Genomic DNA, 27,026 nt, shown 5'->3' on the forward strand with positions numbered 1-27,026 from the left:
AGTTTGTGAGGTTGTCTCCATACCCATACATGTCCATCTGCTCAATACAATTTGAAATGAGACTCATCTGACCCGGCAACATTTCTCCAGTCATCAGCAGGGATTAGTTCTTGCTCCACTTTAGCCTCTACATTTGCAGAAATGCCAGAAACAAAGTTAAACAGTCAGAAGAAATCCTGTTGAGGGACCGAGATGTATTGGGAAAGTACACTGGTGTGCAAAACTTGTGAACAAAAGTAACTTTTGCATGTTGTCTCTGCCAAGTAACAGAGTAACATAGCTCTATGAAACTTGGACTTACACAGAAGAACTGCCTCAGTATATCACAGAAACTGATAGAAATACGCAATGAGATGAATATAAATGACCCTTTCATTAAAAAAAAAAAAAAAAAGAAGAAGGTAACTACACTTAAGTGATGAGGCAAGACATGGTTCTTAATAGGGTGAGAGTCCACTACAGGTAGAAGCACATGGTTTGCTTCATGCTACCATGTTGACCACAAAGTTAGCAAGGAGTTCTTGTGGCAGGGCATTCCATTCCTCCATCAACATGGTTGACAGGTTGACAACTGCTGGATGGACATTGGTGCATGTGGACGTGCTATAGCATATCTCCCAATGCATACAAACATGCTCAGTGGGATTGAAGTCAGGAAAATGGGCTGACCAGCCACAAAAATGAAGTCAGGCCTAAATGTGACCCTGAAAAGATGCACATGTTCAAAGATTTGGCTGTCAGTATGCCCATGCAACATTATGCTTCCCCTCACCATAACACCTGCACCAACAAAACAATGTTCCTGGGTGTATTAAGTGTTCACACTTCTTGCAATATGAAGGTATATGCAGAATCACTACTCAGACTGAATATGCTCTCATCCGAGGACATGAGACGTCACTCCTTGAGAGCCCAGTCCATTTGTCCGTAGCACATTTGCAAACAATGGTACGCAACATACTGGTCACTGGGTGAAGGAACCACCCCGTGCAGTTACCATGTCACTGTGGAGTGAGAGATTGCATGCCTTGCGGTCCTGTTGAATGTGGTCGCAGTTGCACCCACTGTTCCACGTGCCTTGCACAACATAGCAGTCATCTCCTCCCAGGGATTTGCCACTATTTGGCAAGTTCGTGCTTGGCTACCACAGGGCCCCAACCATTGTAGCACTTTTTCCCTTCCGTGCTGCATGTCTATCTTCTTGCTATTCTTTTTCCCCTCCCTTGGGGAAAGGTGTCTGGGATATTATTGGAAATGTTCTGCATTCTGTTGCTGACCTGCAAACAGTCTCAACTTTCTTTTTTTCCTTTCTTTGCTTCCCTTCTCCTCTCATTCCTCCGCTTCGGTGTTTGAGGATCCTCTTCTTTCTTCTTCCTCGCTTTGCTCTCCTGAATGCCGACCTACTTGTCTAACATGAGAAAGATAACTGGGTAACACGTAATTCCCAGCCCCGGGTCAACAGGTAGCGTTCACATATACCCTCTGGTACAGGCCAGGCCCAGGGAGGGGTGATTGCCTCAGCTGTAACCTTCCCAGATTGCCCATTGGTCCCTTTGTCAGGTGATCTGGAGGTGTGAACAATCGCGTAAGGTGGGTGTGACCCCTTGTATAGAGGACCCCCAGTTGGAAGGAGCATGCCGTTGGAGATGCTGGCAATCGTGGGGGATTTCCTCATGATGAGTCACTCATCCTCTCCATCGATGTCGATGAAACGAAAACATATGAGGCTACCAACTTGAAGACGCTTCCCACTGCACCACGGTTCCTTGTGGTATCACGTACTGAAGACGGCCAGTCCTTCGGCACGTGAAGTACTCCCAGTCCTTTCTTATTCAGAAAGGTGTTGATGCCATTGCTGGCCCTGTGAAATCCTACTCTCATTTACAGAATGGCACTTTGATTTTGGAGACGACTTCTGATGCTCAAGCACAACTACTACTTGCTGCCTCGCTTCTCTACGGCTACCCTGTTTGTGTCGAGGCACATAGAACTTTGAATTCTTCCTGTGGTGTAATTTACACCAGGCTGCTTGACGGTCTAAGCGAGGCTGAAATACAACCCTACCTCTCTGATCAGGGTGTCACTGTCGTTCGTCTCATGTAAAAGGTCGATTCCTCCTTGGTGCCTCACCTGTGACAGGGTGATGCTGCTGTCCAAGATTAAAGCAGGCTACCAAATCATCACAGTCTGGCCATACACTCTGAATCTGATGTGTTGTTACCATTGTCATCGGTTCAATCACACTAGAGCGTCTTGTTGACACCCGGGCAAATGCGTAACCTGCGGCAGGTATGCACATGAGGGCAATGTCTGCTGCCTCCTTCCCGTTGTATCAACTGCAATGGCACCCATGCTGTTCCTCCCAGGATTGCCCCGTGTATCTAGATGAGCGAGTTGTTAAAGAGATTCTGGGAAAGGAAAAAGTGCCTTACCCAGTAGCTTGCAAGGTACTGGCTAATCACAAACCCTGTGTTCTCCCGTCTGCCACTTATAGTTCAGTTCTTGTTACCTCTCGCTCCATGAGGGACATGGGTACGCAGACATGTGACCTCAAATTTGGCTCTGAGGTTGTGAAGTCGTCTAGTGTCAAGGTGGCATCACCATCCCCCCGTCCCACTGTGCAACAAACTGTCAAACTCTCGCCTCAAGGGGTGAAGCTACCCACTACACAACTGGCAGGCAGGAAAGGCCAGAAGAATTACTCCCGAGAAGACTTCCTCTGTCCCTCCAGCCAAACACCACCCAAGTCTTCCTCTACCCAGAAGGGCTTTAAGAAGCTCGCTGAAGACAAACGGTCTTTCCCTTCACCAACTCGAAGTTCCTGCTCGACGGTGTCGCCACGTGGTCGCTTAGCCTGGCCGGCCTCTCTCTCGCCGGTACGCACCACCAACTGTTTTTCGTTGTTGGACTCCACCGACTGACTGCACAAGCATGCCAGTGCTTGTGTGGATCATCATCCTGCTACTGTGACCTGTAGTAGCGACTCTGCACTGGCTGTCCCTCAGGGGACACTGAGTTGACACCTACATCTCTTCCTCCTCATGACTGCCCTCCAATGGAACGTTTGCGGCCTTCGGTCCCACAAAGAGGATTTATGGCTGCTTCTAGCATCCCATCGTCCCCTTGTACTTTGCCTTCAGGAAACGAAATTGTGCCCTCAAGACTGCTTTGAGCTTCCACATTACTTACTGATTCATTTTGACCTTCCCCTGAGGTCGGCATCCCATCTCATGGGGGCAGCATGCTGCTTGTACGGGATGACCTTCATAGTCAACCCATCTCCGTGAATACCTCTCTTCAAGCTGTTGCCATTCGCCTCTTCCTTCCCCACCTGACTTTCTCCTTCTGTGCCATTTATGTACCCCCGTCCTTCGATGTCACCAGGTCCAACTTACTTCGGCTTATTGGGCAGCTACCTCCACTGTTTTTGCTACTCGGTGACTTTAATGTGCATCATCCCCTTTGGGGTTCTCCCAGGACCTGCCAGAGAGGTGCCCTCTTGGCTGACATTCTAAACCAACTCAACCTCTTCTGCCTTAAAACTGGTGCACCCACTTTCCTTTCTGACTCCTCACACACCTATTCCCATTTGGACCTATCCTTTTGCACTGCTCAGCTTGACCATCGTCTTGAGTCGTCCGTTCTTTCTGATGCCTACTCAAGCGACCATTTCCTGTGTGCTTTCTGTCTGCTAACTCCTACCTCATCCCCATGCATGCCCAAGTGGTAGCTTACTAAGGCTGACTGGCAGCTTTACTCCTGCCTGGCAACCTTTGCAGAACAAGATTTCCTCAGTTGTGATGACCAGGTGGACTATTTCACAAACGCTATCCTTACTGCTGCAGGAAGTTCCATTCCTCATTGCCACGTCGTGTTCCAGTCCCTTGGTGGAGCCCCCTGCAGGTTTGGGGGTGGGAATAGGCCCGCGGTATTCTTGCCTGTCGTAAGAGGCAACTAAAAGGAGTCTCAAATGTTTCGGCCTATACGTGATGGTCCCCTCTCAGGTTTGACCTCCATATTTTCAAATTCTTCTGAAGAGCGAGCCAATTGGGGAAGGGCGCCTTACATGGTGCATTGTGTCCATCGTGCATTGAGACCTTTAGCCAGCTTTCTCGTCGTCTCATTGCCATCCTGCTCGTTCTCCATCTGTTGGTCGAGGATACATTCCTGGGTGCGATTTCCACCATGCACTTTGCAGTGTTGCTTTTTGCGGAGACGACGACCATAGACTTCCTTGCACCTAATATCGAGCACGGTAGCCAGTTCGTTGTGGTGAGGCCGCCATGTACCCTGTTGGTTGTAGCCCCCTGAAAACACAGGGATCGCTCTGCTGATGCCTGCACCGTTAACTCCCCATGTATGCCAAGGAGTAGATGCCTATCTCCATGGGGCATCGGGACTCCCGGCAATGGCCATCCTGCCAGGTGGCCATTGCTGAGGCTAGGTGGCGCCTGTGGGGAGGGCCCTTGGTTGGAGTGGGTGGCATCAGGGCAGATGACCCGCAATGAAGCGTAGTACAGCATCTCTTGCTGGTGGCCATCCGCCAGCAGTCTCTGAGTGTTCTTGGGCTCAATTCAATGCTCAGAAATATGATCCCAAATCTTTCCCCTCCCTGGCCACACTGTGGGAGGAGTGTAAGGTTCAGGATGACAGTGACACTTATTCGCCCCGGTTCCTAGTTTGTACGAGAGCTGACGGGGAGTCTTTCATGTCAAAATAGCCTCAATTCTTTGTAGAGCATTTAGAGAACAAGTTTGGGGTGGTGGAAGGCTTGTCCAAAATGCGCTCTGGGTTAGTATTAATAAAAACGGTGTCCTCTGCCCAGTCACGAAGGTTACTTGCTTGTGACAAGTTGGGAGGTGTTTCAGTTACCATCACACCCCATAAGAGTTTAAATCTTGTCCAGGGTATTGTTTTCCATAGGGACCTTCTTTTGCAGTCTGATGACGAGCTGTGCGCCAATTAAAACATCGAGGTGTTCATTACGTCCAACGTGTTCATCGGGGTCCGAAGGATAATCAGATTGCTACTGGTGCCTTCATCTTGGTCTTCGAGGGTGATACATTACCAGAGAAGGTCAAGGTGATGATCTACCGCTGTGATGTCAAGCGCTATATCCCTCCCCCAATGCAGTGCTTTAAGTGCTGGAAGTTTCACCATATGTCTTCCCGCTGTACTTCCAGCCTCACATGTCAAGATTGTGGATGCCGATCACATCCCAGTACTCTATGTGCCCCGCCTCCCATCTGTGTAAACTGCGGAGACCATCATTCACCTTGCTCGCCAGACTGCAGGATCTTACAGAAAGAATGGAAAATCATGGAATATAAGACCCTGGACTGACGGACCTATACTGAGGCTAAGAGGAAATATGAACAGCTCCATCCTGTGAGAATGACTTCCTCATATGCTGCCGCTACGACAACTGTGATAGCCCCCTCAGTTCAGCGAATTCCAGTTAGCTCACCGCGCCCCCCACCCCACCCCTCCCCCCCGCCCTCCCCTCCCACCCACCCACCCACCCACCCACCCACCCACCCACCCATCGGTGACGTCTGTCTTCACTTCTAAGCTGGAGAAGTGTCCAAATTCTTCGGATCCTCTCGCTTGCAAGGGATCCCTTGGGTCCCTCCCTTCCCAGATTTCCAGGATGTCGCTCGGCAGTGGCATAAGTGCCCACAAGAAGCTGGTTGTAGGGCTTCGTGATCCTCTTCCGTTCCAGAAACTGAACCAGTGAAGCCCTCCCAGCCAGTGAAATCCAAGGAGCAGCGAGAAAAGTCTAAGAAGAAGACTTCTAAGACGAAGGAACTTGCGGTGGCACCCACCCCACCGCAACCAGAAGCTCTGCGTTTGAGGGTGAGGTAGAGATTCTGGCATCTGCTGAGTACCTAGATCTTGCCGGACTCTGACACAATGGATGTCACTCACACAAGTACTCAATCGGTGGCAGCAGGTGACCCAGCGGCATAATCTGCCTCCTCAGTCCCTTCACGCCTTTCTCGGTCATGGACACTGTCATTCTCCAGTGGAACTGCAGTGGTTTTTTCCATCAACCTGCTGAGCTCTGACAACTTCTCAGCCTTCACCCTTTCCTCTGCATTGCTCTTCAGGAAACTTGGTTTCCGGCGATGGGAACCCCCGCCCTCCGTGGCTATCAGGGTTATTATAGGAACCAGGCAGCTTATGAGAGGGTATCTGGTGGCCTCTGCATCTACGTCCTTCACTCCCTTTACAGCGAGTCTGTCCCTGTACACACACCTTTAGAGGCTGTCGCTGTTCAGGTGTGGACGCCTCAGGCTGTTACTGTCTGCAGTCTCTATCTTCCACTGGATGGTGATGTCCCGCAGCATGTCCTGGCTGCACTGATAGCCCAATTGCCACCATGTGTTTTGTGGGGTGGATCACTGGCAATAGGCTAAGGCAGCATCGTTGAGCAAGTATTGGCCCAGCTCGACCTTTCTCTTTTAAATAATGGTGCCTTCACACATTTCAGTGTGGCACATGGCACGTACTCAGCCATCGACCTTTCGATCTGCAGCCCTAACCTATTACCATCTATCCAATGGAGTGTGCGTGACAACTTGTGCGGTAGTGACCACTTTCTGTCGCTTCCACGGCATCACTCTCCTGGGCGCCCCTGCAGATAGGCTACGAATAAGGCTGACTGGGACTTGTTCACCTCCATTGCCACTATTGAGCCTCTTTCCAATGATGCCATTGATGCGGTGGTTCATTCGGTCACGACCGATATCATTACTGCCACAGAATCTGCCATTCCCTGTTCTTCTGTGTCCCTTCGGCGGAGGACTGTGCCTTGGTGGTCGTCCGAGATCACTGAGGCAATTAAAGATCGCAGGCGGGCTCTCCAGTATCACAAGCAGCATCCCTCATTGAAACACCTCATTTGCCAATGCTAGCAGGAGTGCTGGGAAAGGTATGTCTCCACCATTGGCCTCCATACCTCTCCATCACAGGTTTGGGCCAAGATTAGGCGACTCTATGGCTATTGGACCCCCGTCAGTGTACCTGTGCTTTCACTGAATGGAGCAGTCTGTACTGACTCCGATACAATTGCAAACCACTTAGGGGAGCATTTTGCTCATAGCTCCGCTTCTGCAAATTACCCACTGGCCTTCTGCTACCTGAAAGTGCGGTTGGAACGTTGGAGCCTTTCATTTCACATGCGCCACCCTGAATCGTACAATGCTCCATTCAGTGAGTGAGAATTCCAAAGTGCCCTAGCCACTTGCCCTGGTACGGCTCCCGGGCCAGATCGCATCCACTATCAGATCTCAAACACCTCTCGGTGGACTGCCAGTGACGCCTCCTAGACCTTTTCAACCGTATCTGGGTTGAGGGTGAATTCTCATCGCAATAGTGAGAAAGCATCGTAATCCTCATGTTGAAACCTGGCAAGAACCCACTGGAGGTGGACAGCTACCGCCCCATTAGCCTCACCAACGTTCTTTGCAAGTTGCTGAAATGCATGGTGAGCTGGAGGTTGAGTTGGCTACTTGAGTCTTGGGGCCTTCTGGCTCCATCTTAGGGTGGTTCCGTAAGGGCCGTTCCGTCACCAATAATCTGGTGTGCCTGGAGACTGTCATCTGTATGGCCTTTGCCCACTGTCAGCATCTGGTTGCCGTCTTTTTTGACATGCTGAAGGCATACGAAAGGCGCAGTCTTCGGCTGTTGCGCATGGCTTCCAGTTTTCGGCTGCCAAGACCTGTGTTACGCATTTCTGCCGGTGACGCACTGTTCACCCTGAACCGACGCTTTATCTTGATGGCGAACCTCTTGCTGTGGTGGAAACACATTGGTTTTTGATACCTGGTTGACTTGGCTGCCTCATATTCGGCAGCTTAAACAAACGTGCTCGCGGCATCTTAATGCTCTTCATTGCTTGAGTCACACCAGCTGGGGTGCTGATCGGTCTATCCTTCTACATTCGTATCGGGCGTTAATTCAGTCCCATGTAGATTATGGGCGCCTGGCTTATGGTTCGGCATCCCCTTCCGCATTGTGGTTGCTGGACCCCATCCTTCACAGCGGGATCTGTTTCGCCATGGAGCTTTCCAGACAAGCCCTGTCAACAGCGTACTTGTGGAGGCAGGTGTCCCTCCATTGCGGTTCTGGCGCCAACGATTACTGGCCACTTATGCTACACATGTTTGTAGCTTGCCCAGGCATCTCAATTATCGTCTCCTGTTCCCTCAGTCGGTTGTCCATCTTCTGGAATGGCGGCCCCGGTCAGGGTGTACAATCGCAGTTTGCGTCTGAGCCCTTCTCTTTGGGCTTGAGGTTTTCCATCTTCCACTTCTTTTCTGGGCCCCTCTGTGTATACCCCTGTGGTGTGTGCCCCGCCCATGCCTTCGGCTTGATTTGGCCCAGAGCCCGAAGGACTCAGTCCCTCCTGAGGCCCTCCGCCACTGCTTTCTATCAATCCTTGCCGCGTTTCAAGGCTCTGACATTGTCTATACTTACGGTTCGATGGTTGCTGGTCATGTTGGTTATGCTCTTACTCTGGGGAATCATTATGAACAACTCATTGCCGGCTGGCTACAGTGTTTTCACTGCTGAGCTGGTCGCCATCTCTCGCGCTGTAGAGTATATCCGCTCCTGCGCAGGTGAGTCCTTCGTTATCTGTATTGATTCCCTGAGTGGCTTACAAGCTATCGACCAGTGTTTCCCTCGCTCTCGTCTGGTGATGGCTATCCAGGGGTCCCTCCATACTCTTGCCCATTGCGGCCGCTCTGTGGTCTTTGTGTGGACCCCAGGTCATGTAAGCATCCCGGGAAATGAACGTGTTGACACGCTGGCCAAACAGGCTGTCAGTGCACCAGCCTTGGAGACTGGCTCTTCAGAGAGTGACCTCAGGTCAGTTTTGCAGCAGAAGATACTTCGCACCTGGGGTGAAGAATGGCATGCCCTTCCTTCACCCAACAAACTTCGGGCCATCAAGGAGACTACCGGTGCATGGCGCTCCTCCATGCGGGTCTCTCCCTAGGACACTGTTGTCCTCTGCCGGCTGTGCATTGGCCACACCTGGATGATGTACAGCTATTTATTGTGCCCCGAGGACCCACCTTTATGTCGCTGCGGGCAGCTTTGACTGTGATCCACATCTTGTTGGAATGCCCACATTTAACTCTGCTCAGGCAGACATTTGCACTGTCTGATTCGCTTCCTGCACCTTTCACAGAGGACGTTGCGATGGCAGATTTAGTTCTGAGTTTTATTTGTACGGGGGGGGGGTTATTGCTTGATCTAAGTGTTTATCCTTTTTGTGTGTTGAGTCTGGCCTTTGGCCTACGATTTTAGACTGGGGTTTTTAGTGCGTTTCTTGGTGGCTGGCTTTTCCTTTTTTATTTCTATGGTCGGCCAACCACTGCCACACTCTGTGTGATTTCAATTCCTTTTGTCTGGTCTCTGTCTGTGTCTTTCTTGTCCTGCGTCATCTCTTGTCATCTCCATTGCTTGTTTTTATTCCTTGCGGGTGTTTCAAGTTAATGGAAAAAGGGACCTATGGCCCTAGTAGTTTGGTCCCTTCATTCCCACAAACCAACCAACCGACCCTTGGTGGACTGAGGCATGCCACAACGCAATTTGCGCACAGAGACATGCTCTCTGCATTTTTAACTGCCACCCTACACTAGAAAACTGCATTCATTATAAATAGATGCTTGCAAAGTGTCGTCGAGTTCTTCGGGATAGCAAAAGATCTAGTTGGATTTCGTTCTCTAGTTCTTTCAACAATTCCACACCTTCCTCTGTTGTGTGGGCCAACCTCCAACAGCTCTCTGGAACGAAGATCCATTCCCCCATTTCCGGCCTGACAGTAGGTGCCGATATCATCGTGGATCCTGTTGCTATCTCCAACACCTTGGGCCGCCATTTTGCGGAAGTTTAGATTCCTTCCCACTATCACCCTGTCTGTATACATAGGAAATGAGTGGAGGAGGCTTGGGTGATACCCTTCTCTTCTCTGAATCGTGAGTGCTACAATGCCGCCTTCACTATGAGGGAGCTAGATCATGCTCTCAGTTCATCCTGGTCCTCCACCCCAGGGCCAGATGCTATCCACATTCAGATGTTGCAGCACCTCTCTCTTGCAGGCAAGCACTTTCTGCTTAATGCATACAACTGCATCTGGGCTGAGCGCACATCTCCTGGATACTGGCATGAAGCCACAGTCATACCCATGCCTAAGCCTGGTAAGGACAAAAACCTTCCTTCTAGCTACTGCCCCATCTCTCTTACCTGCTTTGTTTGCAAGATGATGGAACATATGATTCATGCCCAGCTGATGTGGTGGCTCAAATCTCGCCATTTACTCATGAATGCACAGTGTGGATTTCGAGTGCGGCGTTCTGCAGTTGACCATCTTGCTACTTTGTCTACCCATGTCCTGAACGGTTTTCTGTGGAAATCCCTGGCTGTGGCTGTTTTTCAATTTGGAGAAGGCCCACGACACCTGCTGTAGAACTAGTATTCTTCATACTCTTTACACGTGGGGCTTCCGTGGGCACCTGCCCTATTTTCTTTGGGCATTTTTACAAGACGGAGTTTTCAAGGTGCGTGTGGGTTGTGCTTTGTCAGACACCTTTATTCAGGAAAATGGTGTGCCTCAGGGTTCCATCCTGAGCACCATCCTCATTGCTATTGCCATTAGCCCTATCATGGCCTGTCTCCCACTGGGCGTCTCCGCCTCCCTTTTTGTCGATGATTTTGCGTTTATTGCAGTTCTCCACAGACCTGTCTCACTGAGCACCATCTTCAGTGCTGTCTTGATCATCTTCACTCCTGGAGCATCGCCAACGGCTTTCGCTCTTCCAATGACAAAACCGTCTGTATGAATTTCTGGTGTCGCAAATGATTTCTCCCACCATCTCTACATCTTGGGCCTGTTGCCCTTCTGTTCATTGACACTACGAAATTCCTGGGTCTCTTGCTTGATAGGAAACACTCTTGGTCCTCCCATGTCTCTTACCTGGCAGCCCGCTGTAAACAGTCCCTCAATGTCCTACGTGTTCTCAATGGTACTTCTTGGGGTGCCGATAGAACCACCCTCCTCCATTTGTACCGGTCCCTTGTCTGTTCGAAACTCGACTATGGGTGCTTTGTTTATGCATCTGCATACCCACCCCTTCATGCCATCTCAACACTATCCATCATCGCAATGTCCGTTGGGCCACGGGTGCCTTTTACACCAGCCTGGTTGAGAGTCTGTATGCTGAAGCTGCTGAACTACCATTGTCCTACCGCTGTGACTTCCTCCTCAGCAGATATGCATGCCGTTTGTCTGTCATGCGTGGCCACCCTTCCCATGCCTCCTTCTTTGATGATTCCTTAGATCATCAATATGTGGCTCATCCCTCTTCCCTGTTACCTCCTGGCGTCCACTTTCGCCACTTGCTACGGCGGCTTAACTTCACACTGCCTGCAACTTTCCCCTTGGGTGTGAACCCTTCACCACCTTGGCTTTGTGAAGCGGCCCATGTTAACCTTGACCTTCATTTGCTTCCTAAGGACACTACTGTAGCCTCGGTCTATCGCCTCCAGTTTCATGACCTTCACATGGAACTTAGCGGTAGTACCTTTGTATACACTGATGGCTCTCGGACTGACTGTGGGATTTGGTGTTCATTTGTCACTGGAACCAGTGTCTTTTGATATCGGCTTCCGGCCCACTTCTTATTAATTACAGCCGAGCTTTTTGCCTTGTATCAGGCCATGGAGTACATCTGGCAACACAGCCTTCCCAATTGTGGCCTCTGCTCAGACTCACTCAGCAAAAGGTGGTGTCACTTTGGCACCGCCAATGGTCCTCCCTTCACGGGAATAAGCTTTGGCTTATTAAGCCTCTCCAGGTGCCTTGGACAACCTCAACTCAGCCCTCCCTCCGAGAGGAGATTATTTTAACTCGGCTGCATATTGGGCACTGCCTTTTTAGCCATCGTCATTTGCTCAGTTGCGCCCAAATTTTAACTGTCTGCCACTACCTGCTGGAATGCCCTTTTTTTTTTTTTTTACTAATGTATGTTCCATCTTGGGTTTCCCATCTGATTTATCAGCTGTTTTAACAAGTGACACCCATGCTGTCGCCCACATTTTCCTTTTTATCCGCCGAAGCAATATGGTGAAGGCCATTTAATTTTTAGTTTTAGATCTCCATTTTTGTATAGTGTCATTTTTAGCCCTTTTTCCACATGCCTTGTTTAGATGTATCCTATTCTTTCCATTGGGACTGACGCATAGTCATTTCCCTTGTCTCTGTTTGTGTTCTGTAGTTTCGACTTCGGCATGTATGGCCTCAGTTGTTTTTCGCGCCCTAAAACAAAACAAACGAACCATAGCAGTCATCTGCTACTGTAGTTGACCAAGGTCAACTGCCTCGGGTTACTTTCATCACACATTGCTCTTCTTCCAGTCTCCTAATGATTCTTTCCTGTTTGAAGTCGTCCACATGTTGTTTCTGGGCCATTTTGTAACGAAGAACACCAGCACAGTGCACTATAACTGCACGCTGATTGACACACACTGTCTTTTCCCATTTGCCCCCTGCGGGTCTGGCGGTTAGAATAGGCCAGAGGTATACCTGCATGTCATAAGAGGTGACTAAAAGGAGTCTCACACAATTCGGCCTTTATGTGATGGCACCCTGTCATGTTTGACCTTCATCTTTCTAAATTTTTCCGAAGAGCAAGCCAATTGGGAAAAGGTGCCTTACATGGTGCATTGTGTCCATTGTGCATTGAGATCTTTAGCCCAGTTTCTCATCGTGGCATTGCAGTCCGGCTCATTCTCCCACTCTTGGGTGAGGACACCTTCCTGGGTGTGTTTTCCATCATGCACTATGCAGTGTCGCTTTGTGCGCCGATGATGACCGTGGACTTTGTAGCACCTCATATGCAGCATGGTAGGCATTCCGTTGTGATGTGACCTCCATGTACCCTGTTGGTTGTAGCCCCATGGCAACACAAGGATCGCTTTGCTGATGCCTGCGCTGTTAACTACCTACATATGCCATGGAGTAGATGCCCATCTCCCTGAGGCAGCGAGACTCCTGGCAATGGCCATCCTGCCACGTGGCCCTCACTGAGGGTGGGTGATGCCTGTGGGGAGGGCACCTGGTCGGAGTGGGTGGCATTAGTGTGGATGACCCACCATAAAGCGTAGTACGTCATCTCTTGCTGGTGGTGTGCCGCAAGCAGTCTCTAAGTGGGCAAAGTATAACTCCAATGCTAAGAAATATGACCCCAAATCGTTCCCCTCCATGGCCACATCATGGGAGGAACACCAGGCTAAGGATGACAGTGTAGCTTATTCGCCCAGATACCTCGTATATACGAGAGTTGATGGGAAATCTTTCATGTCCATGAAGCCTCAGTTTTTTGTGGAGCATTTGGAGGACATGTTTGGGGAAGTAGAGGGCTTGTCCAAAATACGTTCTGGGGATGTTTCTGTTACCATCACGCCCCATAAGAGATTAAATATGGTCCAGGGTATTATATTCACAGGGACCTTCTTTTGCAGTCTGACGATGAGCTGCACGCCAGTATAGAGCAGCGAGGTGTTCATTTGGTCCAGCAGGGTCCAAAGGATGATGTGGTTGCCACTGGTGCCTTTGTCTTGACCTTCGAGGGTGACACATTGCCCGAGAAGGTCAAGGTGATGGTCTACCGCTGTGACGTCAAGCCATATATCCCTCCCCCGAAGTGGTGATTTAAGTGCGGGAAGTTCGGCCATGTCTTCCTGCTATACATCCAGCATCACATGTCGAGATTGTGGATGTCCATCACATCCAAATACTCCATGTACCCCGCCTCCCATCTGTGTCAACTGTGGAGGGCATCACTCGCCTTGCTCGCTAGACTGCAGGATTTTACAGTGAGAAAAGAAAATAATGGAATACAAGACCCTGGACCGACTGACCTACACTACAGCTAAGAGGAAATTTGAGTGCCTACATCCTGTGGTCACCCCATCAGTTCCTCACATTCCTGTCGCCTCTCAGAACCAGAAGACTATACCTGCCCCCTTGATGGTGGGGGGGGGGGGGGGAGGGGGGGCACTTCCCTCCCTGTTGCTCCTGCACCACCTACTTCTGGAGCAACATCACACCTCCCCCCCCCCCCCCCCCCCCCTCAGCCGTCAGGGATATCAATCTCCACTTCTGTGCCAGAGAAGTGTAAGTCTTCTTCGGCTCCTCTTGCTAGCAAGGGGTCCCTTGAGTCACTCCCTTCCCAGGTTTCTGCTAGTGAGAAAGTTGACACCCACTAGTGGCTGAAGTTCCTAAAAACAGCTGATCATAGGGCTTCACACTCATCCTCAGCCCTGGAGACTGAATCAGTGAAGTCCTCCAGCCAGGGAAACCCAAGGAGCAACAAGTGAAATCCAAAAATAATGTCCCCAAGACCAAGGGAATTGCAGTGCCACCCACACCACCGCTACCTACAAGCTCTGCATCTGCGGATGATGTGGAGAGTCAGGCATCTGCTGAAGACCTAGATCTTGCCAGACCCTCAGACTCAATGGATATAGAATGCTCAGGCGAATAGTCGGTAGCAGCAAGTGACCCCGAGGCATAAACTACCTCACTGAATGTTCTACGCCTTCCCAGTCTCACGATGACTTCATACTCCAGTGGAATTGTGGCGGTTTTTTCCACTGTCTGCCTGAGTTACAACTGTTAAGCTTTACACCTGCTTTCTGCACTGCCCTTTGTGGCTATAAAGGGTACTACAGGAACCGCAGCAACTATAATAGTGTCAGGTGGAGTTTGCCTTTGTCCTAAACTCAGTATGTAGTGAAATTGTGCCCCTTCACACCCCTCTTAAAACTGTGGCTGTCAGAATAAGGGCGACATAGGAAATAATTGTCTGCAATTTATATCTTCCTTCAGGTGGTGCAGTATCCCTGAATGAATTAACTGCACTGCTTGATCAACTCCGTAAATCTTTCCTACTTTTGAGAGATTTTAACACCCATAACCCCTTGTTGGGTGGCACCGTGCTTACTGGCCGAGGCAGAGGTGTTGAAACTTTACTGTATCAGTTCAACCTCTGCCTCTTAAGTACTGGGGCTGCCACACATTTCAGTGTGGCTCATGGTTGTTACTTGGCCATTGATTTATCAATTTGCAGCCCAGAACTTCTCCCATCTATTCACTGGAGAGCACATGACGACCTGTATGGTAGTGACCACTTCCCCATCTTCCTGTCACTGCCCTGGCATCAGGCCCATGGACGCCTTTCCAGAAAGGCTTAAAACAAGGCGAACTAGGAAACATTCACCTCTGCTGCCACTGTTGAATCTCCCGCAAATGGAAACATTGATATGATGATTGAGCAGTTGACTACAACAATTGTTTCTATGGCAGAAAACACGATCCCTCACTCTTTAGTGTGCCCCTAGCGAAAGGCATCCCTTGATGGTCGCTGGAAGTCGCTGAAGCAATTACGGAGTATTGGCGAGCTCTACAGCGGCATAAGCGGCACCCTTCCCTGGAGCACCTCACCTCATAGCCTTAAAACGGTTGCATGCCCGCGTATGCCAGCTTATCAAATGATGGAAGCAGGAGTGTTGGGAGAGATAAGTCTCAACCATTGAGTGCCATATGTCACCTTACCAAGTCTGGGCAAAAGATAAAATGTGTTTTTGGGTACCAGACCCCAACAGGTGTTCCTGGTGTTAACATAAATGGCGCGTTTTCTACCGACACAAACGTGATTGCCGATCACTTTGCTAAGCACTATGCTCGAGCCTCTGTGTCAGAGAATTACCCCCCCCCCCTCCTCCTCCTCCTCCTCCTCCTCCTCCTCCTCCTCCTCCTCCAGCCTTTCGCACTCTCAAATGGCGGCTGGATGGGAAAGTCATCTCATTTACTACATGCCACAGTGAATCCTATAACGCTCCATTTGGATGGAGCTCCTCAGTGCCCTTGCACATTGCCCCGACACAGCTCCTGGGCCAGATTGGATCCACAGTCGGATGATTAAACATCTCTCATCTGATTACGAGGTGACATCTCCTTGTCATCTTCAACCAGATCTGGTGCAATGGGGTCTTTCCATCGCAGTGATGGGAGAGCACCATCATTCCGGTGCTCAAACCTGGTAAAAACCCACTTGATGTTGATAGCTACTGGCCCATCAGCCACACTAATGTTCTTTGTAAGCTGCTAGAACATATGGTGTGTTGGCGGTTGGGTTGGGTCCTGGAGTCACGTGGCCTACTGGCTCCATTTAGAGCGGCTTCCGCCAGGGTCACTCTACCACTCATAATCTTGTGTCCCTCGAGTCTGCCATCTGAACAGCCTTTTCCAGATGCTAACACCTGGTTGCCATCGTTTTTGATTTACGAAAAGCGTGTGACACCACCTGGCGACATCATATCCTTGCCACATTGTACAAGTGGTGTGTCTGAGGCCTGCTCCCGATTTTTATCCAAAATTTCCTGTCACTTTGTACTTTTCATGCCCAAGTTGGCGCCTCCCATAGTCTCCCCCCCCCCCCCCTCTCCCCCCATATCCAAGATAATGGTGTCTTGCAGGGCTCTGTATTGAGTGTGTGTGTCTTTTTAGTGGCCATTAATGGTCTAGCAGCATCTGCAGGGCTGTCCATCGACCTTCTCTGTATACAGACGTCTTCTACATATTGTACTGCTCTACAAGTACTGGTGTTGCTGAACAGCGCCTACAGGGAGCCATCCACAAGGTGCAGTCATGGGCTCAAGCCCATGGTTTCCTGTGTTCGGTTGCAAAGTCATGTGTTATGCACTTCTGTTGGTGTCGTACCGTTCATCCAAAACCAGAACTTTACCTTAATGACGATCCACTCACTGTAGTGGAGACATACCCATTCTTAGGTGATGACCCACCTCAGTGTTGGTGCAGCACCCAGCTGCCAGTGGCCCATATCTTGGTGAGCTGACCTTCTTTGGCTGCCCTGCGACGGACTCTTCAGTTACCGGACTCATTGCCATTAATTTTAGCTGACAAAGCCTCATCGGCTAATTTAGGTTTACGTTTTATACGTGATGGTGGGTTTTATCATTCTATATAAATTTTATTGCCTGTCCTTTGTCCCTTTGTGTTCTGCACTCTAATGCTTTTAGGGTGGATGTTTTAATGTGTCTCAAAGTGGATGGCTTTTCCTTTTTATTCTCATGGTCAGCCAGCCATAGTCATCCGCTCTCTTGTTTTTACCTCTTCTACCTGTTTCTTGCTTCTCTCTCTAGTTTTCTTTTCCTGTTTTGTCCATAGCAGTTTTGGTTGTCCTTCTGTCGTTCTTCTGGTTCTTCCTTTCTCCTGTTATTGTGCTGTATGTCTCCTTTCTTTTCTTCTTTCCCTTGGGTAATTACTTGAAAGGAACAAGGGACCGATGACCTCTCAGTTTGGTCCCCTTCCCCCTCCCTCCCCCCATTTTTAAACCAACCAATCTTTTCCCTTTCCTGCAACTGCCTCATGTTATAGGGTTAGTCCCATTTGGCACTACAGTTACGCTGACCTTGCACCACGTGATGTCCAACTTTCTGTGCATGACTGAGAGACCTCTGTCAACATGCTCCCACATTTTCATTCATTTCTACCAAGTTGTTTGTATGTTATGTTACTTTATCTCATTCTTAAATTTTGCAGTGCAATGTACTTTCACAAATGGAGACTCATGTCGAACACCATCAAAATGAAGGTTTCCCTTTTGCATCTAAACAATAAACTCACCAGAGGAAAATTCAACATACAGTTTTAAAACACTATACTTAGAATAAAAACACCAAAGTACCTGGGAGTAACCCTTGTAGAATTCTTTCAGAGAGCATCTAACAAAAACAGCCAAAAATTTGGAAACAAGAAACATCATCATTCAAAAGCTGTGTAGTACAACTTGGGGAGCATCTGCATTACGTCTATGTTCTTCTTTTCTGGGTCTTTTCTCAGCTGCTGAATATTGTGCACCAGTTTGGCTAAACAACTCCTGTGCACAAAAGATAGGTGTCCAACTAAAGAACACCAGGAGAATAATTGCTGGTGTTACGAAGTCAACATCTACAGAATTGTTGCCAGCACTAAGCCACATTCCAGCCCCTAAACTAAAACACATAAATGCTTTCACAAATGAGCACCAAAAGATAATGGGTAGCAAAATCTATCAAGATGTCGATGAATTGGGCCATAAGACTCTGCTCTAGATGATCACTGACAATAACAGCAAGGGGCACTGTTGAATATATGTTCAGCATTACTAATGCACAGACTCAAGAATGGACGGGGCAACAAAGTGATAATATGCTGTGTAACACCCAAAAACCACTTGCATTTGACTTGCCTCATAAAACATTAATACTAAACAGAATTACAAGCCAACATAGCAGATATGCATATTTTTTACACAAATAGGGTAAGCAATCATTCCCACTTTGTGATTGTGAAGAACCACAGACCATCACAGAAGAATGCTGCACCAGATCATACAATGGTAGAACAGAAGACTTCTCACTAGCAACTCCAAAGTCGATAGAGTGCATAAATGCCCTAGATGTTTATAAGCTTTTAAATGGTATATGTTGTGCTCTTCAGTCGTATCCATTTTTTCCCCTGTGTTTCAGAAAGCCATACAATAAATAAAATAAATAATTGTCGTCTTCCAAGTGATGAGAGGTCACTTTTCAGACAGTCCCCAGCTGGAGGCAGCACCAGGACAAGCAGTGTTGGCACTGGCAGGGGTTAAGGGTTGAGGAAGAAGGCTGTGGATATTCTCAAATCTGGCTTGGAGCAGTGATGTTTTTTGCCTTATATCAAACATTGATATTGCCACACATTCTCTCAAAATTTGCTACCTGTGTTCATGGCACATGGTAACAGTAAGATTTTTTGAGAGAGAGAGAAGACGTGTCTTAATGCATGATTTCATGTTTTGTAATGGCACCATTGGCCATGCTGTTGAGTAGCGTAAACAACCACCACCATTGAAATTTTGTTCTGCTGTCCTCCCATCGCACACTATTCAGTAGTATGTGGCTGACGATCACAAGCAGCCACATCTCTATCTGAATCCACCTTCGAAAGCAGTTCTCAGGAGAAAGCTGCTGATATTTTAAGAATATGGTGAGAAAATTACAACTCACTTTTGATATGATTGCCACACCTACAGGATCTGACACACTGTATGTCCTATGGTCTGTTAGCCATAGGTCATGAAGAAAAGACAGTGCTTGGTTTGTTTCAGTTCCAAATGTGTTTCATGCAACCACAGCTTGATTATGGACATACGGTTCAGCGAAGTCTAAACATTAAGTTGGCTGAGTGAGCATTTAGCATCAGCTCTGTGCACACACTTGCTACTGAGTACAGTGATCCATCATTTGCTGTGAGATTCACAATTTGAATTTGAACTGAGCCTACGAATACCGGACATAAGCTTTCGACTCATAACATAACAATGATGTGACGCCATACCTAGACAGGCAGACAGAGAACAGAACAGTGAAAATATTTTTATTTTGCATCTAGATTATTTTTTTAGGCCATAGATTTTGGTGACAGTTTGATTTGTAGCATAGCCTATGTCTGGGTTAGCCTGAAAGATAACAGGTTGGTTTTGAGTTGGCAAAGCCAACAAATGTGAATACGGAATCATGATCTGTAGTGAGACAAACTTTTCTGTGTAGCTGAGGTGTAGGTTTGGTGGAAAGGTGACAGTCTGGTTGCGAGCTGGCAAAGTAGTGTTGAAGGCTTCAGTGAAAGCCAGTATGCTGCCTGCCTGACACTATTGCTTACTGACCAAGTGATCCTCAGGAAAACTGAACCAGTTTTGGTGTTCCTTCTTCCAGCTGTTGACATGAAGTTATTTTAACGTGCTTTCCAATAGAGATTTTTACTATAGCATAAGAGTTCCATATCCAGCAAGAAGACAAACCAGTGTCTGATACATAGATCATATGGACTTCCATATTAAACATTTTAATAACCTATATATTAAATCTTGGCTAGAGAAAACTTATGATTTACTGCTAGACGTGTCCTCTCTTTTACACGACATTGATATAAACGTGATTTGTTTTTAAGATTTTGTCCTGTCCATTGCCTCTAATGTGCTAGGAAATTTTAATGTTGTCTCAGGATGCCTAGCTCATTCTTTATTTGCCATTAATATTAGCCACATGGTCATTTTAAAATATTTTAGCAGTTCCAGAACCTTACTCAAGCCAATTTTAGATAGAACAACTGAATTTTTTCTATCATTTTTTTTTTAAATTTGCTTTATTACTGTGAGGGATGGGTGCAGAATGGATTAACCTCAAAAATATTTTGCCAAGGGCACCAACAACAGCTTTGCCAAGCACCTTAATTGCACAGTAATGTAATAATATATTTTTATGTTCCAGGTGTAGGTAAGACTAGTATGGTTGTCAGATATATTGGTAAAATGTTCAGCCATCATATCAGCCCAACAATTGGAGCATCATTCTTCACATGCAAAATAAATATTGAAGATACAAGAGTAAAGCTGCAGGTATTTATTTAAAATTCAACAATGCATACATCTTTTTTCTCAGTTTTCTAAATGTATTGAGACACAACAAATACTCCACAAACATTTTTGCAGATTTTAAACCTTTCACAGCTGCTAAAAGTTTTACTTTCTTAATTTAATTACATATTTGTTTCCCACTCTGTCAAGGTTTGGGACACTGCTGGTCAAGAGAGATTCAGATCCATGGCACCCATGTACTACCGCAATGCGAATGCTGCCCTCCTTGTGTTTGACATCACACAATATGACTCTTTCTTGTCTGTCAAATCATGGGTGAAAGGTAATTTAAACAATATAATAGAAAATATGCATTTAACTATAATATATGCATACTTCACATCACAAAATTTGAGCAGCAGGATATGTGGGTCTCACTGAATTAACTTTGCACGCAGTGCCAATATATCAGCATGGCAGTGCACACCCTTATACTAACTGACTTTGGATGTCTTCAACCTACCAACCTATGTTCATTTAATACCATCATTGTCCAAATTTTGCTCATGAAAGGAGTTTTGCTTCTGTTTCAATAAACACCTGTCAGTACTCATACAGACCTCACAATTAAAGAGTAAACTGGAAAGTTGAAGGGGGGAGGCACTGTCATGAGTGATAACATGCTAGTGGTTATAGGGTTCAGAAAAGACACTCTTTTAGGGTAGGGAGGACAGGAAGAAAACAAAGTTTTAAGAGAGGTTAGGATTGAGACAAACCTTCAGTTTGAGAAAGAAACTAAAAAACATAATTCTAGCTTATTACATCAGCATAAACAGGTGTTGGTTGAGAATTTTCAACAATCAGCATAAATTTCAACACTACCCAATTTTAACTGTCAATGTGAAATGTCAGCTATCTTTATGCATCAACATATTTGAGGACTGAGAAATAAAATTAATGAATTAATTATCTGCATAGATGAATTAGTCCTCAAACCCAGCTGACATAATCTGCCTCTATGTACATCATGCGACCACTGGTGTAGAACTTTTAAGTGGTACAGGATTTAGGTTAGCATCTCACTTTTGTAGAGCAGAAATGGAGAAAGGAAGAGTTGCCACATTCATCAGTAACGGTCATAAATTTAAGAACATAGAAAGATAAGTTTTGCCTAGAACAGCATATGGAAGCATGTGCAACAGAAGTAGAATTTCATAAAAAATCCTTCATAACATTAAGTGTATATTGAGCACTTGCAAGTAACTTAAATCTGTTCATAAACCACCTTGAAGCTGTACTGGCCCATTTAACAACCAGAAACAAAGAAATAGTGGTTGCTAGTGACTTCAGTGTAGATTTCCTTAAAGACTCTCCCAATAAGAACTTATCTGAGTGAGTAACACTATCATTCAACTTAATTCCCACTGTAAAGTTCCCAACTAGGGCAGCCAATTGCTGACAAACAGCCATTGATAATATCTTTATAGAAAAGTACAATGAACAAAATTAGATTACAAAACCAATAGTCAATGGCCTCTCAGACCATGACATGCAGTTCCTTCTGTTAAATGTTAATGCTGAAAATGGTATAAAATCTGTTAAATCTGAACTCAAGAGGGTAATCAATAAGCCAGAAATTGATTATTTTAGGACACTCCTCAGAGACATTCACTGGAGTGATGGTTACAGTGCTCATGGCATAAATGGAAAATATAACACTTTTGCTAATAAAGTGCATACCTTATTCAAACACAAAGAAGCCGTAAATTACTCAAGGAATAGAGGTGTTTGGTAAAACAAAAAGAAAACTATCTGTCAATCTGAAACAGTTCTGACGTTGATGCTATAGCACATTCCAAGAAATACTGCAAACTATTAAAGACTGTAATACGGATATCAAAGCAAATATATTAGATTGAAAAGATAAGTCATTCCAGATAACAAAGACAATATGGGATATAGTGAAGGAGGAGACCGCTAGAACCAGACATGAAGAGGGGCAAATTTCATTAAGAATAAATGATATATTGGTGACAGGTCTGTATAGTGTTGCAGAACATTTTAACAAACATTTCATAATTGTTATTGAAAAGATGGGATTGTCAGGTTCTGTATATGCTGCCTTGGGATACCTCAGACCAGACATTTCAAGTAACTTTCATAATATGACTTAGACCCTCACTACCCCAGCAGAAGTAATGTCCATCATAAAATCTTAAAAATCGAAAACATCTAATAGGTATGATGAAATATCAGCAAAGTTAATTAACAAATGTGATTCTGTGTTAAGTGACATATTAAGCTATCTGTGTAACCAGTCATTTATCAGTGGAATATTTCCTGAATGGTTGAAATACGCTGAAGTTAAGCCACTGTTTGAGAAGGGAGATAAAGATATAGCATCAAATTTCTATCCAATTTCACTTTTGCCAGCATTCTCAAAAATTTTAGAAAAGGTAATGTACAGTCAGCTTTATAACCATATTATCACAAAGAACATACTGTCAAAGTCACAGTTCGGATTCCTAGAGAGTTGTGAAGTTGAGAAGGCTATCTACACTTACAGTGAAAATGTACTTAATTCATTAGACAAAAAATTGCAGGCAACTGGTATATTTTGCGGTCTGTCAAAGGCATTTGACTGTGTAAATCACAATATCCTTTTAAGTAAATTAGAATATTATGGTGTAACAGGAAATGCAGCAAAATGTTTCAAATCTTATATCTCTGGTAGGAAACAAAGGATGTTATTAGGAAAGAGACCTGTATTAAGCTATCAGGCATCATCCAAATCATCCAACTGGGAACTAATTACATGTGGGGTCCTACAAGGTTCCATCTTAGGGCCCTTACCTTTTCTTGTGAATATCAGTGACTTTTCATCAGTAACATTACCAGATGCCAAGTTTTTTTTTAATACAAACACTGTAATAAATAGCCAATCAAGTGTAGTCTTGGAAAGATTGAGTAATAAAATATTTGTGGACATTAATCACTGGTTCCTAGCTAATTCTTTGTCACTAAACTTTGAAAAAAACACACTACATGCAGTTCAGAACTCGTAAGGGGTGTCCCACGAGTATGTGTCTAACGTATGACGACAAGCAGATAGAAGTAGTGGACAGTGTTAAATTCTTGGGATTACATCTTGATAATAAATTCAACTGGGAAGAGCACACCACAGACCTGCTGAAGCATCTAAACATATTTCTATTTGCAATGTGAATTCTGTCAGACATAGGGGATACTTTCACTGTATAATGTCATGTGGTATTATTTTTTTGGGGTAATTCATCAAGACAGGCTAAAGTTTATCGGCTCAGTTCATGGTATCAATACTAGAAATAAGAATAATCTTCAGAAGGATTTAAAGTCACTTACTCTTGTACAAAAAGGTGTGCATTATTCAGGAACACACATTTTCAATAATTTGCCAGCAGCCATAAAAAGCTTAACAACCAATGAAATCCAGTTTAAGAGAAGACTAGAGGATTTATTGGTGGCCAACTCTTTCTACTCCATTGATGAATATTTCTCAGTAGAACCTCGCGCGCGCGCTCGTGTGTGTGTGTGTGTGTGTGTGTGTGTGTGTGTGTGTGTGTGTGTGTGTGTGTGTGTGTGTGTAAATTTTTAAAAATTTAAGTTCAGTGCATTAATGCAATCTTAGTAAATGAGTGTTGGAAAATGATCCTTTCATATAGTGTTCATTAAAAAGATAGATAGATAGAGAGAGAGAGAGAGAGAGAGAGAGAGAGAGAGAGACGATCATTCCACTTGGGACCAGTGGAAGATACATTAGCTTATTTGTTTTAGTTGTAAATATTTGTCATGTATTATTGTTTTCTGACATGCTCTACATCCTGGAGGTCCTCCTCATTACGGATCAATTGGAATGAAAGTTAATCTAATCTAATCTGTCATTGAGACTGTCCAGCTTCTTTCAGCAGTTGCTTCTGAAACACCAGTCTTACGCATGTTGTTTCTTCATTTTGATTAAATTTATTTTTAATTATTGTGTTGAAATTTCTTTGTTTTCTTTCATAACAATTGCTGTAAATTGTGAGACATCCTAAAATTATAGTAAGTGAATGTGAACATTAACACAAGTGAAGCAATGCACAATATGTAACTCATCAATTAAGAAACAACGTTGCAAAATCACCAGAGCCTTTTGTAATGAATATTTGTTTCCAGATAACAAGTTTTGGTCTAGAAACCATCACCACCACATGCATATACCTAAAAATACATCAGAAGCATTGTTTGGCAAATTATTTCGGTGAACTACGGTGTGTGACACATCTGAACATTTTCAAAGATATATAAAATGTACATGCTACAAAATTCATTATTGTCGTATTTGTGCATGATGTGAACAAAATTTCTCAAATTTTTCATAAAACAGACATGAAAAAATATTTCCAAACAGAATATAAGCTGCACATGAACGCTACACTTTAGCAATAAAACCACACTTTTCAACAGAGGAGATGTATAAATTGTTCAGTGTGGAGATCATACTTGTCACTGTATTGGTCAAACAGAACAAAAAATTGGAATTAGGTATGATTAGCAGTGTAGGGCAGGTAGTGGCCAATGCATCTGGACATACATAATGTTTATTTGCCTCATTAAATCTGTTTGTTCACATGCTCTTGGGGGACTGGTCTTACTAGCAGTTGTATCACACCATATCCCATATCAACTGGTGTGAAATAAATATGTGCAACCACCAGTGAGGTCCTACAAGACAACTATCAATGTACTGACATCTGCATCTGCGTCAACTAATTTACAAAATAAGGATGGCACAAGGAAAACATGAGCTAACTCTGATTGTAGTAAATCATTTTAAGACAGAGCATTAGACTTTACAATGAGTATTACATATTCACATACCAAATAACCTTTTGTCACCTTCTGTGCCTCCCACTACTGCTGCCACCTCCACCACCACAATCACACTGTTTGGGCTTTGCACAAAAACACACTACTTACACTTCATTTGGGGCAAACTGCTGTCCTCTCCCATAGCTCGAGTAGTTTACAACAACAAAATTCTTAAGAAGTGCATGAGAGAGCAGCACATGTAAAATGATCACATTCATTTGTCATTACTTTTTCTTCTTTACTTTGCTGTAGATGATTCCTGTGTTCCACCATTTTTTTCTTCTGTATATGAGAACAGTATCATCGTAAATAAGTCATTTATGTATTTGGGTTGTCATATTCTCAGCCTTCTACTCTTAAGATTGTGGTAACAATTTATTATCCCATGGTGAGTATAACAAGAAGAAAAAGTTAAGAGCTGTTATTTCATATATTTTTATCTTCATTCAAAGATGTATTTATTGAGTTTATAATTGCCATATTGTATATGCTTGGAATAGTAGTGTCCTCTCCTGCAGGCCTGGGGGTTAGAATAGGCCCGAGGTATTCCTGCTTGTCGTAAGAGGCGACTAAAAGGAGTGTCACACCTTTCGCCTTTTATGTGATGGCCCCCTCTAGGGTTTGACCTCAATTTTTCAAAATTTTCCTGAAGAGCAAGCCAATTGGCGAAGGGTGCCTTACATGGTGCATTGTGTCCATCGTGCATTGAGATCTTTAGCCCAGTTTCTCGTCGTGGCATTGCATTCCCACTCATCCTCCATCTCTTGAGTGAGGACACCTTCCTGGGTGCGTTTTCCTCCACCCACTATACAGTGTTGTTTCCTACGCGGACGAGAACCATGGACTTCTTAGCACCTCATATCCAGCATGGTAGCCAGTCCTTTGCGATGTGGCAGCCAGGTACCCTGTCGGTTATAGCCCCCTGACAACACAGGGATCGCTCTGCTGATGCCTGTGCCATTAACTCCCCATGTATGCCAAGGAGTAGAAGCCCATCACCTTGGGGCATTGGGACTCCTGTCAATGGCCATCCTGCCAGGTGGCCTTTGTTGCAGCTGGGTGGCACCCATGGGGAGGGCACCTGGTCGGAGTGGGTGCCATCAGGGCGGATGACGCGTGATGAAGTGTACCACGTCATCACTTGCTGGTGAACAAACGCCAGCAGTCTCTAAGCGTTCAAAGTCTCAGTACAAAGTAAGGAAGTATGATTGTAAATCGTTCCCCTCCCTGACCACACTATGGGAGGAATGCCAGGCTAAGGATGACAGCGAATCTTATTCACCCCAGTACCTCATATGTATGAGAGCTGATGGGGCTCCTTAGTCTTGACGAAGCCTCAGTTTTTTTGTAGTGCATTTAGAGGATGAGTTTGGGGAGGTGGAGGGCTTGTCCAAACTGCAGTGAGGGTCAGTCTTGATAAAAACGGCATCCTCTGCCCAGTCATGGGCATTACTCGCTTGTGACACACTGGGGGATGTTTTTGTTACCATCACGCCTCATAATAGTGTAAATATGGTCCAGGGTATTATATTTACAGGGACCTTCTTTTGCAGTCTGAGTTGCACGCCAACTTCGAGCAATGAGGAGTTCATTTCATCCAGCGCGTCCATCGGGATCTGAAGGATAATCAGGATGCCACCAGTGCTTTCATCTTGACCTTCGACG

At 45.7% G+C, this 27,026-nt stretch overlaps 1 protein-coding gene across 1 annotated transcript in view; it reads left to right on the plus strand.

Annotated features, from left to right (window-relative positions):
- The window catches only part of LOC126469597 (ras-related protein Rab-31), a 69,950-nt gene that overhangs the window by 8,600 nt on the left and 34,324 nt on the right, over positions 1-27,026 (plus strand). The window contains exons 2-3 of the mRNA XM_050096718.1: positions 20,386-20,513; positions 20,682-20,814. Coding sequence (XP_049952675.1) covers positions 20,386-20,513; positions 20,682-20,814 — 261 coding nt within the window. The remainder of the gene's footprint in view (positions 1-20,385; positions 20,514-20,681; positions 20,815-27,026) is intronic.

This window comes from Schistocerca serialis, chromosome 3, assembly GCF_023864345.2.
Source record: "Schistocerca serialis cubense isolate TAMUIC-IGC-003099 chromosome 3, iqSchSeri2.2, whole genome shotgun sequence".
Lineage (NCBI taxonomy): Eukaryota > Metazoa > Arthropoda > Insecta > Orthoptera > Acrididae > Schistocerca > Schistocerca serialis.